Raw genomic sequence first — 13,201 nt, forward strand, 5'->3', positions numbered from 1 at the left:
ACACATTACTCCAGGGGTTTCCAAACAAATGTCTTCAAATTTGACTACTGTATAGTGAAAGAAACACTTAGAATTAAAATTAAGGTACATTTTATGCACAAAATGATGGAAGATTATCTGTACTTTTATCAGATGTTTAATTCAATGGTCAAATGTTGATTCAGGGAAAGTTATTTTAACATTCATAACACCTGAACGAATGGCAGTTTTGTATGTTAGGTAATAAACATATTTTATATTACACACAATACAATATCTCAAAAAGTAAAACCAAAAAACAATACAATGTTTTCTTACTCTAAAAAAAAAGACTTTATTAAGGTCCATAATTTTGCGCCCTTAATAAAGTCTTTTTTTGTTTATGAATGCTTAAAGACACTAGACGGAAGTTGGTGTCATTTTCATGCTCACTACTGCCACCTCAGGTCTTATGCATAACTGCAGTTTCTATATTAAGCTCGTGCATGACGGCACTTCTGACCCGAAGTAACACCTTTCTGAGTGACAGTGCAGGATTTCAGAGGCAGTTGTGGTGAACAGGTCTGAGCTCATTCTACACATCAGGACATGGCTGGAACATATAGGGGGAGGAAAATACCTAATTTTAAAATGTTTAAACTCTGTATAGTCCCTTTAAATAACAATTATCATTTGACAATTGCATCAAACATTGAATAAAAGTGCAAATAATCTTCCATAGAATGTCCAGGATAGACTGATGCAAGTATCTTCTGCAAATTTCTATTTTGTAAAAGTAGCTCACAGAGGGAACATTCTTGCAGCACATTGTAAAATAGGCTTGTGATTGTGTCGGTATGACTTACCTCATGGAGTGGAAACGCTGCCTCATAGGAGTTATTATTCAAAAGACGATTAAGCCCTGGACAAAAACAAAGCTATGTAACAGAAGAGCACCTTGTAATGCAGTTAAATAAAATACATATTAATGATTTCATATGCATCACGGGCATTCCTTTACCCATCTTGTTCTTGCCCTCCTCGTACTTGACCCTCTGCAGGATGTGGTGCACGATGCGGCTCCTGGTGGCGTTGTTGAAAAAGGAGTCTTTGTTGTGGATGATGAAACTGTCACGCAACGAGAGGAAAAGCGTTAATAATCTGCACTCGACCCCTCCATCCTCACACCGCTTTTAGGACGTGTCCAGGTCGTTAGTCGATACGTCAGAACATGAGAAATGTGATATGACGGACTGGCATTAGTAATGTTTCACAGGGAAAAGACTTTGTATGTATTTTGTAGAGTAGAAGGATTCCTGCCTGTTATCGCACTTCAGGCTTGCTTTTGGCAATTGTATTACAAACTATATACTATACTATATATTGAAAGACTTGTTGGTATGTGAGCAAGAGTTTAACATGTGTTGACCGCAAATTCATGGTTTGCAGCATTATTTTCTGCATTTTCTTTCAGTTTTTTCTACAGGATTGGGTATTTTTACCATTCGTGTGTATGGGGAATCCGGCCAATGCATTTTAACAGGATTTCATGGACTCAAATCTTTCAGCCATTTGTGCAGCTTCTGCCATTTCAGCAGTTCAGCGATTTCAACAGGTTGACCTGTTTAAAAGTTTATGCCATTTAGGATCTATGCAATTTAAACAGTTTATGCAATTCATATAATTTAAGCAATTCAACCAATTTTTGCTATTTAAACAGTTTATGCAATTTAGTTTATTAGTTTAGTTTACTGATGGACTGGAAAGCCATCTCGGTTTCGAGGGGGTCCATCCAATTTCACTTCATCAACTGCAGTAAAGTTTCTAGTTGCTATTGAAATTCAAAGTTGTCTGAAGGAGAAAGGCAAATAGTTAGACAGGGTAATTCTATTTTTAACACTCATTTGAACCGGCTTCAGTCATAATTTAGCATTTTACTATTTGAACTAGAGTCGGAAGAGTACATTCCTGAAGAGTACATTTCTGAAGGTCTTTTCATATTAGGGTGAGCAGTTAGGGATGTAGATTTTGGAGGAATTTAGTCAACTGATCCCAGACGTTTTGGGGAGGAGGGCATGATTGAGAAGATGAGGACTTCTGGTCACCCTACACTTTAGTTGTTAAATCTTTAACTATGCATTACAGGCAAAAAGATTAGCCCTTGGTCGGCCATGGTAACGCTTAATTAAAACATTCAAGACTAAGTTAGTAGTGGCTCGTATTCACCTGTTACTTATTGTGTACGTGTATGTAAATTTGATTTGCCCGAGACCCACTGGTGAATCCTGGATCGGCTGAACGGTGCGGTGAAGCTCTCCCCCTCCTCCAGGTCCGGCAGAGAGGCTGTGAACTTCATGGGCTTACGGGGGAGAAAGCCACGGAACTTGTTAATGCGCTTCTCCATTCTGCCACAGAGAAAAGTGTTATTACTTCAATCTTCTGCAGGTCCATCATGCACCGTGAGTGTTATAGTCTCTCACCGGCTCATGAACTTGTGTCGACGGTGCTTGTAAAACATTTTCCTCCTGGAGCAAAAGAGAAAGCATTGACTATTAAATATCAATATTGGCACACACACAAAAAAAGAATACATTTGATTTGAATAAACATGAAAGAATACATCAAAGAGCATAAGCGCAAGAACAAGAACGTCCTTGACTGCCACTTGCTATAGATTTGATTGAAGCTCGTGGTACAGTATATTCAACCTACCCTTTCTACCTTTCTGTTTATGGCAATTACAATCTACAATCTCTGCCTCGTAACTTGCTTTGATTAGGATTGATAGGATTTGAGTCTGGAAACTACAAATCTGCTTTCTATCGTCTTCAAATGGTTCAAAACGCTGCATCGGGCCAGAACTGTCCCAGTGACCCGCTTAAAAACCAGAGGAGACTTGTCCTTTGAAGCCGTTGCTCTGGAATTGGAATGACCTTCCTCAGTCGCTGTGTGTAGCTGACTCTTTTAAAAAGCAGCTGAAGACACGGCTGTTCCGACGAGCTTTTAGTTGACAAGACTGATTGTTTCTATGTTCATTTTTTGTAATACTTAGTTGTTTTTGTGATACTCTTGTTCTTTTATCTGTTAAAGGTGCAAAAATCAACAGACTGCTGACATCATCAGTGACATCAGCTGGAGGCAGGAAGTGAAGAAAAAGAAATAGATTAAACTAAAACTAGTGATTATAAGTGTAAAACTACAACAAAAAAATGTGGTCTTTTTTGTGGCTTAAGGTGCAAGAACAAGAGGAATGACATTTGAGACGATAAAATAAGGTTTATCTGACATTCCATATATTTCCAACAACAGTTGGAGACATTTGTTTATCGTTACTATGACAACAGCTACAATGGAAATAGATGGGGATCTAGCTTCCCGCCTCCAGCTAAGCCCAGAATGTTTACAAACCGCATCTCGTCACAGAAGGGGGCGTGGCTTCGCTGAGGGGGAAAACAGAATCTTTAGGGAAACACAATTTTCTGGTGGAATATGAACTTATTTATCACATACAAATAAAATCAAGTCTAAATCGGGTCCATGTGGATGTTTCTCCACAGCAGATTGTTCAGTAGAAGCGGAAAAACAGCAGTTGTAGCTAGCACTAGCTAGCATTAGCATTAGCACGATGAAGCATCATGCTAGCATTCTCCGTTATTAATGTAATTATGGGCTGTTGAACCACTTTGCTCCTCTCCATGTCTTTGACTTTATTTATGTGTGTTCATATTCCACCAGAAAATGGCTAAAAAGAGCGAAAAATTGTGTTTCCCAAAAGATTCTATTTTCCCCCTTGGCGAAGCCACGGCCCCTTCTATGACACGATGCCTTCTGTATAAAGCTTCTTCTTCTGCTTCTATGTGAGTGCGTGTAGCAAGGTCTACTGGAGGGGTATAAAAAGTCCAACTTGTTTCCAAACGGAAAAAGTTTAAGCTGAGCGGACATTCACAGAAAAAAATGTATGAAATGAAAGTCCAGAGAGTGACCCTCTCCATCGCAGACTATGTTCAAAAGGCTTTATTACCTAAAAGGCATACGGATGTTCATTAGCTCTGCGTATCGACACAGGACGTCCCAGGGAGCGTGCAACTTCAAGAAGATCACATCACTGTTGGTTAAGGACGCCTGTAAGAAACCATTTATGCAAGAAAGATCAGACATTTTCCACATCTCCACCCATTTTCAAACCCTTTTCAAAACTTTCTGTCTGACGGGGTGACGGGGGAGCGCTGACAGGATCAATTTTAAGTGTGCGGAAGATGTAAAATGAAGCAAATGGATCCACTTTAGCAGCAAGCATAGACGCCATTGAGCACTTGTCGTTGGCGTGGGGATAATGGCAGCTTTAATGTGAGTAGAGACAAATGCAATCTCCAAAAACACATTCTTCCGCGAGTAAGTGTCACTCAAACAGCTGCAAAGATTGTGGTAGGGACTTGTGTCAAAACAAAGAGAGCCCACAGCTATGTTTAGTGAAATGCCATTAAAAATTTGACTTATCTTTGCAAACCAGGTGCACCAAATATATAAATCCCATTTGGAAATTGGATTTTTTTTCTTTATTATTCGCTGTGCAGACGCCTGCTTTTCAAGTGTCCTCTCATTTTCCTTCAGCCTTTGTTTGCAGTGGTAAGAAGATGCACCAAACCGAGAAGAGACTCAACCATGTCCGGAGCAACAAACTCATTTGCATTTTGGATGAGATAACAGAAATGCATTGTACTATTTTAATAAGAGTGTCAACGATGTCGGTGAAAAGTAAAAGCGTCTTCCTTTCATTCCACTGTGGCAGTTTGCCCATTATCTTTCAGTAAAAGAATCGCTGACAAAACATGACGCCCATTTTGGCCCATTTGGTTTCTTATTGGGCTAATTGCAGCTCATAGTGCAGCTATGCACCCTGCCAAATATATGTCAGCAGGTTTCCCCTTGAACCCCTACAAAACAGAGCAACCAACATATATTTTAATCCCTTAACCCTTTAATCCCTTAACTTAATTGTCATGTTTTTGTCAGGTTTTCAATGACTTTTTTGTAGTGTTTTGGCCACCTTATGTTTTGTTAGTGTAATGTAACTGTGATCAAGCCACAAAAATGTGAAAATCAAAACGAGGAAGAAGCTTTGATGAGTTTTGTCTGTCTTAGCTTTCAAATGAGTCGTTACTCTGGCCTATAGGCCTATAGATTTGGGTAAAGCCGAACTGGAGAAAATGCACTGGGCTAAGGTGGTGGGTAAGAGGTTAAAGGGACCACACAGAGTTTAAAAATGTCAAAATTATGTATATTCCTCCCCCTACATGTTCCAACAATGTCCTAATGTGTAGAATGAGCCCAGACCTGTTCACCACAACTGCCTCTCAAATCCTGTCACTCATAAAGGTGTTAATTCGGGTCCGAAGTGCCGTCATGCATGAGCTTAATATAGAAGGTGCAGTTACACGTATGACCTGAGGTGGCAGTAGTGAGTATAAAATGGCTAACTTGCATCTAGCCCCTTTAAGTCTCCTCTTTTATTCTCTTGATTTTAGAGTTGTGCGGTCCCCTGTTTTCTTATTCTTTTTCATTTTACTATTATTGTTACTTGTTTATTGTCTGGCTCCAGACAGACAATGTGTGTGGATCGGGAAGTCTGGGCATCTCTGCTGAGACTGCTGAGACTGCTGCCCCCGCGACCCGGCCCCGGATAAAGCGGAAGAAAATGGATGGATGGATGTTTATTGTTTCTAGCTCTATGTGCAGGACTATAGAAATGTTATGCTTACAAATAAAATGGATTGGACACACAGTAGAACTTGGTACTTCACTTCAATTAGCTCTCAGGTATTTATATGAATTGTTAATTTCTAAAACTAGATTAGACGGTTTTAAAAACTATAATGAAGCTGAGGGGATTTGTACCTCCTTCTCCATGTGAAGCCCTTCAGCTCTGATGTTCCTCTCAAAAATCTCCCTCTTCTCAGTCTGAGTGCTGGACTTCCTGTAAACCAGGATGTAGTCGATTCGTCTCTTCCCATCGGTAAAGCACAGGCCGCTCGACTTACTTCTTCCCTGAAAGCAAACAAACCAAAGCCTAATTTAAAGCTCAATATTACCTATAAAATAAACTCAGAATATGTGGATAAACAGCATTTTCATTACTAATGTGACAATGTTACTAGAATAGAAGGTTACAGTGAAACTAATTGGTGTCAAAAGAATGTGGGTGAAGATGTTTCTGACCTCTGGATTACTGGAGTCGGACTTGCTGTTGTCTTCTGTTGTGCTCCTGTGGGGGTCAGCGTTGAGCAGAGTGGAGTCATCCTCTGCTCTGGACACACTGCTGCTGTCCTCCGTCGTCTCCCGATCCAGCAGCACGTTCACATCCTTGACAGCTGCAGCGCAAAGAGCACAGACAATGTCTTTTAAGATGTTTATATTTAATGTTTAACACTGTTTTAATGCTTGGTGCAACTGTATGAGGCAGGGGTGGGGAACCTCAGGACCGGCATGAACCGGCTCACCAAGGCATTTTTCACATTTAGTATAGTATAGATGAGGGTCATGTGATTTTAAGTGACGTATCGCACCGCAGTGACTGACTTGATAGACAAGTGCTGCATCATGACGACTGCTAAGAAAAGGAAGGTGGATTGAAAAATGATTTTTCTTTGTCAAGGCAAGCCAGTGCGCCTAGTATGTGGCGAGGGGCTGGCTGTGATGAAGAAGGCAAATCTCGAGCACTATTACATCTCGAAACAAATGCATTTGGATAAAATGAATACTCTGAATACTCGTCGGAGTTTGGGTGCCCAGCAAGCAGCTTTCACAAGTAGCAACAATTCCAGCCATCCCAATAGATGAGTCTGACATCCATAGAAATGATAATCCTCCATACTATCAGTCCTACATCAATGTTGTATGAACTCTAGAATGTATGTCGCTAAATTGTAAGGTCCTTGGAGTAAAAACTGATTTGGCCCTTATGTGAAAAAGTTTCCCAACCCCACTATAAAGCAACTCGCTTTGTGATATTAGACAACACAAAGCTTGATTTGATTTGGATGTAATGTTTGCTCCTCAGGTGACCAAGCCCTACTGATGATGACCTGGGGTTTGAGGATTTGAAATGCACAAAATGTACTCAAATTAAATACTACAAGATTTGTAAGTTTATGAAAATAGAATCTCACAAACTGACACATAAATTAGCTATGATTGTGCCCCATTGTTGATCTAAATGAATTCACAAGATCAGCTACCTGTGTCTGTCATTTGGTCGCTCACATTTTATGACAGTGGCGTCTGTGGCTATTTTCACTGCAGTTCCCACTCTTCAAGTGATGTCACTTAGTAGCAGTAAGTTTTACCGAGGTGAGGTATGTCGTCCTGAGTGCTGCTGGAGTCCGGGGGTTCGGCCGATGACTCCTCCATGATGTTTTTGCTGGTACAGGGCGGGGCCATGGGGCGGGACTCAGGTCCTGAGGTCTGCAGGGCGGCTCGGCGGCGGACCACTGTGTGTCTCCGAGGCTCACACCCATGAAGAGGAGAACTCACACCTGCAGACAGGGGCAATTCTCAATGTTTTTATGGTACTCATTTCATACTCGTACTCATACTGCCCATTTTCCCTGTTTAATATCCACACAAAGACAAAACATCATTTCAAAATGCGCCCACATGGCTTGACTCTTGAGCGAAGACGCTATGATACATGTGCCAGGGCTGTGTGATGCTGTGACGCCACCACAGAAAGTCTTCCAAAATAGAACAAGACAGTAGCACATTCACTGTCAACTTTCTGGAATGAATACAATAACACTGCAGTGAATATGAAACACCTCCATGGATTTACTACAGAAGATGCTTCAGATCTCACTGGACTACAAAACCGTGATCCTGTCAGTGTGCGGACTGTTCCTGTCAGTCCAAAAACACAGACAGAATGGAGCCTAACCCCACTGTTGGGTGGCACGGTGATTATCACTTGTGCTTCACAGCAAGAGGGTCCCGGGTTTGTTTTGCTCCATGTCACCTGTAGAGGCATAGATATAAAAACAGAAGATAAACAGTGACCAAGCCGTAATGGGCCCATGTGATCACTGCTCCTCCTACAGAGCATGTTCCTATAAAAGGCAGGAAACTCCACAGCCTCCACAGCTCTCAAAGGAAAACTCTAAACTTAATCAATAGAGAACAAAAAACAGCGTGGTTGTGAATATGATACTCCCCTCAGAGTTGTCACAGAAGGGAAATCTATTTAAATTCGTTGGAGGCAGGCTTTTAAGTTGATTTTGGGAGATGTAACATCTGCATAGGATTCCCGTTCCTTCAGTAATATGGATATCACCTCCTGGCCACTAGGGGGCGGTATCGTGGCAATATCAACATCAATATCGCCATGTGGACAGAAACACTTATTTAATCATTTACAGACCCTCATAATGCCAGGTTTGTATAGATCATAAGCATATTTATAATGTTTGTGCCTTTAGGTCACATGTGTCAAACAAAAGGCCCATGAGATGATTCAATGCGGCCCACGACTTGAAGAGCATAAATTCCTGAGTATGTAAAAAAAAAAGCAAGTCTCTAGCCCATTTCACTGCGGAGTTTTTTTTTTTTTTTTTAATACCCAGTGCCCACTCCAGCCACTAGGGGCAGCTTAAATTTAAAAAGGAAACAATTACACACATGTCCAGCAGAGGGCACTGACATAATAAGATCAGAATATAAACAACACATTATAGCCACGTGGTAAATGGACAATCTGCCCCAGGGCAATGTAGCAGATACTTGTGGCACAGGCTTGTAAAGGGCAATACAAGTGTAAGCCGTTATTATTTCTTAGGCTACAGTCCTAAATGTTTTGTCAATAGTATTTTCCTGTCTACAGCATATGCGGCCCATGACCCGCCCTGGGAGCGTAATTTCAGCCCACCACCCAAAATGACTTCGACACCCGTGCTTTAGACGTAAACTTGTCTTGTGCGGATTAGTCCATGAAGTTGATCTTGATATGACTTTGTTTCTGTCACCGGCTCCACAACACCAAACACGGCTCTGTTTTCCACCACAATAGCACCCGCTGTCTTTGCCGTGTCTAATGAAAGGCCCAACGACACTCAATCACAGTTGAGCATGGAAATAATCACTTTCCACGCAGATGGAACTAATTCATGCAAATCTCGTTATTGCGCATGCACGTATTTGTTACACGTGCACAAAGATTAATATCTGAATAAGCCCCCACACATCTCCTTAAGCACCTGTAAACCTGATTTACGAATGCACAAAACCTATACGCACATCTGTTTCCGGACCAATCTATTCTTTGGTTTCCTTCTTTGTGCAATAACAATAGTTTAAGGACACAGCAGTTTGCACCAGCGAGAGCCAGAATTTAAACCAAATTTACATATGTTGCTCATTTTGCACTTAGTTTAAATATATTGTATCCTGTCTTCTTTCACCTTAACCCTTTAATAGTTTGCTCAACCGTTTGGTAGAGCACACTTTATCGAATCATGTGTTGTTTCTAATTCTGCCTATCACTACCTTTCGGTTTGTAATACTCAAAATATCCAGCTTGGACTAGTTTAGGTTAGGGTTGGAATAGATTGGACTGGTTTTTGCTGGTTTGGACCGGTTTAGACTGGTTTATGCTGGTTTGGACCGGTTTAGACCAGGTTTGGACTGGTTTTGACTGGTTTAGAGCAGTTGTAGACTGGTTTATGCTGGTTTGGACCAGTTTAGAGTAGGTTTGGACTGGTTTATGCTGGTTTGGACTGGTGTAGACCAGGTTTGGACTGGTTTTGACCGGTTTAGAGCAGTTTTAGACTGGTTTATGCTGGTTTGGACCAGTTTAGACCGGGTTTGGACTGGTTTAGACCTGGCTTGGACCAGTTTAGACCAGGTTTGGACTGGGTTATGCTCATTTGGACAGGTTTAGAGCTGTTTCTTACTGGTTTAGAGGATGTTCGATTGGTTTAGACCAGGTTTAGATCAGGTTTGGACTGGTTTATGCTGGTTTTGACCAGTTTAGAGCAGTTTTAGACTGGTTTGTGCTGGTTTGGACCAGTATAGGCCAGGTTTGGACTGGTTTGGACCAGTTTAGACCAGGTTTGGACTGGTTTATGCTGGTTTGGACAGGTTTAGAGCTGTTTTTTACTGGTTTAGAGGAGGTATCGATTGGTTTCGACCAGGTTTAGATCAGGTTTGGACTGGTTTAAGGCATATAACTCAGAGGTCTATATAAAAAAAAGAAACACTTAAAAGGAAAATACAAAAAAGGGTGTAGGGAGTAACATTAAAGGGTTAATTCACAAACTGACTGGAGGAGCATGAAATATGACATTGTTTGAAAACTTCAGTCAGCATCAGAAAAGTCCTGATAGGGCATTATCCTCAAATGCACCTCACCTTTGCTTATTCTCAGTGGGAGCAAACACAAACGGCCCCATTTATCAAAGAGACCGCATTCCCCAGAGCAGCGCGAATCACAGCTTAGCAAAACGCCCTAAATCATGTAGATCTATAGTAAATGGGCCAACACCCCCCTCCCCCCCTATCCCACTGAGAGCAGGTGGGCTTCGGGACAAGGGCCGTCTGAACACCCCTTTACGTGACAGCAACAATGATTCAGCAAAACTAAGCTTCTGCTGAGAGATGCAGACCGGAAACGCTCTCATTTTAATGCCTCAGGGGCCTATAAAAGCTAAAAGCTGGTATTCTCACGGCAATAAGCATGAACATATAAAGTAGAAGTAAAGTCTATCAGGGGGAAATGAATGAGAAGCGTCACCTCTAATGCCCCTCAAATGCGATGTTGAGCCAGCCTAATGGCCAGAATCACCTGGCTGGAGGATATATTATTAAAAGATTCTGTTAAAGCAAATCCTGCCAAAAAGAAAGACAAATCATGACTATTATTAATCTCGACATTGTAATTGTTCCTTTTGATCCAATAAATGCACACTAACAAATGAATACCCATGTCTTTTGTTTATTCTCCTCCTCTTCATGACTCTGCAAGCCCATGAATCATACCCTCCTTTTATCGCATTGCTGACTCTACCGGTCGGCATCTAAAGCCAAGATTGATTTTCTATGTCTAGCTGAAAGTCTGAACAGTAACGCTGTACGTTATTTATCCATTTACTTCATATACAACAGGCCACGTGACCTGACAGCTGTTTGCAATCCTCACAAATAATCGGAGCGGTGTCTGAGCAGCAGTGGCTCAGTAGAAACACACCGTTTGACCTGGTTTCAGAGCAGCACAACGGAGTCTCATTAAAACCACAGAACTGATTTCTATAAATACGATCTCTCCGTGGACTGGCACTGCACTGGCACTGCACTGGCTCACTGCGCTGTTCCACCCACCAGCCACATGTGTCCATCAACATGGAAATAATATGATCAATTGTTCCCTGTGCAGGGTATTAGACAGTCAATACTCAGACACAGGCCTGAGCATCACAGCAAAACAAAACATTGGCGCTGGTGGCTTAGTTTCATCCCTTTCATTTATCTTTACGCCCATGACACTTATATGTGAGAGTGTGGATTGTTGTTCTTGGGCTGTTTGCTGGGGGAGCTGGATTTGACTATAAAAGCTCTTAGTTTCTCAGTGCTCGTTCTCTCGCCGCTCGCACTTCTGGCTGGGAGCAGTATCGCCTTGGATCCAGGGGAGCGTGTCAAGCTCATGACGACTGCAGCTGTGGACCGGGGGTGTGTGGGATCCTGATGGTCCAGTGCTGTGCTGTGCATTTGCCCTGCTAACGGACGTAGGAAGCTGCTGCCTTGTAATCTGCCTTGCAACCTCTTTCAAGACAAAGCAAACAACCCTTTGTCTTATGAACCAACGAAATTGACTGATTAAGGAATAGGGCAGGGCGATGTGGCCTAAAATCTATATCACGATATACAAAAGAAATATCACAATAAAGAGAAAATTGACAATGGACAAATGACTTCAAAATCTCAGCCTTACGCCTATTGGGAAGATTAATTCAGTGATATTTTGTTCTTTTTTATTTTGTCCACAATGATATCAACAAACTAAATTGCGATAACGATATGACCCACCCCGATTATGGAAGCATATGGACTTGGCAACTTTCCATGTGAATTCTACAAAGAATGTAAATAAGTTGGATGGAGATAGGCATAAATAAGCATTATTTGCTTCATTCAGCCAACTCCTTTTGGGCGTTGTTGTGTTTTCCTTTCTCTTTCTCTAATAATTGTTATCCATACTTACTTGAAAAATCCCAATTGCTCAAGAGAAATGTAAAGCCCTGTAGAGCATAAATTCCAGAGTATGTAGGGAATAAAAGTAAGTCTCTAGCCCATCACTGTGCGGAGGTATGAATTTTAAAAGAATAACCAGAATGCTCATTCTAGCCACTAGGGGGCATTCAATTTAAAAAAAGGAAAGAGTTCCACACGTGTCCAGCAGAGGGCACTGACACAATAAGAGCTCAGGATATGAACAACACATTATATAGCCACTTGGTAACTGGACAGTTTGCCCCAGGGCAGCTGTGGCTTCCACAGAGTGTGAAGTAAATGAATAATGATTACAATGCAGTACTTTGAGGAACTTGACACTTGACACAGGCTTGTAAAGTGCAATACCATGTAAGCCGTTGTTTTTAATGAGGCTACATTCAAGTTGGGGCTTTGATCAAATCACAGCTTATTATTATTCCTTTATTGGAAACATTTTCTCTATTATATGCGGCCTGCGACCCGCCGTAGGAGCTGAATTTCGGCCCGCGACCCAAAATGAGTTTGACATCTCTGGTCTAAAGCAAAAAGAAAAACAGAAAAGAAGATGGAAGCAACAACTTTACTTACACTACTTAGCTCGAAAGGTTACAGCGAGTACATCATACGTGATCTGATACGATTGGCTATGACTACGTGCAGACGCATATGATGAAAATGAATTGGTGGTCCCCAGACTAAATATCACTTGTAATTTTTTGTCTGGCGATAACCAGGCTACTTTACAGGGGCAAAGTAATTCCAATTACTATCCCTATGCACATTGCACATTTAGGGTACAGCATACAGTATGTCAATGGAAATAATTTAGCTTTAAAATAGAAGAGTCGAGTGCATGTGGATTCAGTGTCTTGTGTGTGAGCTGAATGGTAATGCAATCCAAATGTGTCAGGCTCAATATGAAGCTCCTTTTATCCACGGCACCAACTGAAATATTAAACATCCATTCATTCAAAATTCAGACACCTCTTTA

The 13,201-nt window shown here is 41.4% G+C and overlaps 1 protein-coding gene across 1 annotated transcript in view; it reads right to left on the reverse strand.

The window, feature by feature from the left end:
- LOC306960191 (anoctamin-4-like) overlaps window positions 1–13,201 on the reverse strand; it is a 64,109-nt gene that overhangs the window by 28,710 nt on the left and 22,198 nt on the right. Inside the window, exons 4-11 of the mRNA XM_079552556.1 lie at window positions 7,302–7,490; window positions 6,175–6,326; window positions 5,854–6,003; window positions 3,980–4,080; window positions 2,439–2,483; window positions 2,235–2,363; window positions 980–1,086; window positions 825–880 (exon numbers count right to left, since the gene is read on the reverse strand). Coding sequence (XP_079408682.1) covers window positions 825–880; window positions 980–1,086; window positions 2,235–2,363; window positions 2,439–2,483; window positions 3,980–4,080; window positions 5,854–6,003; window positions 6,175–6,326; window positions 7,302–7,490 — 929 coding nt within the window. The remainder of the gene's footprint in view (window positions 1–824; window positions 881–979; window positions 1,087–2,234; window positions 2,364–2,438; window positions 2,484–3,979; window positions 4,081–5,853; window positions 6,004–6,174; window positions 6,327–7,301; window positions 7,491–13,201) is intronic.

Source organism: Gobius niger (genome assembly GCF_951799975.1).
Source record: "Gobius niger genome assembly, chromosome: 2".
In the NCBI taxonomy this organism is placed as follows: domain Eukaryota; kingdom Metazoa; phylum Chordata; class Actinopteri; order Gobiiformes; family Gobiidae; genus Gobius; species Gobius niger.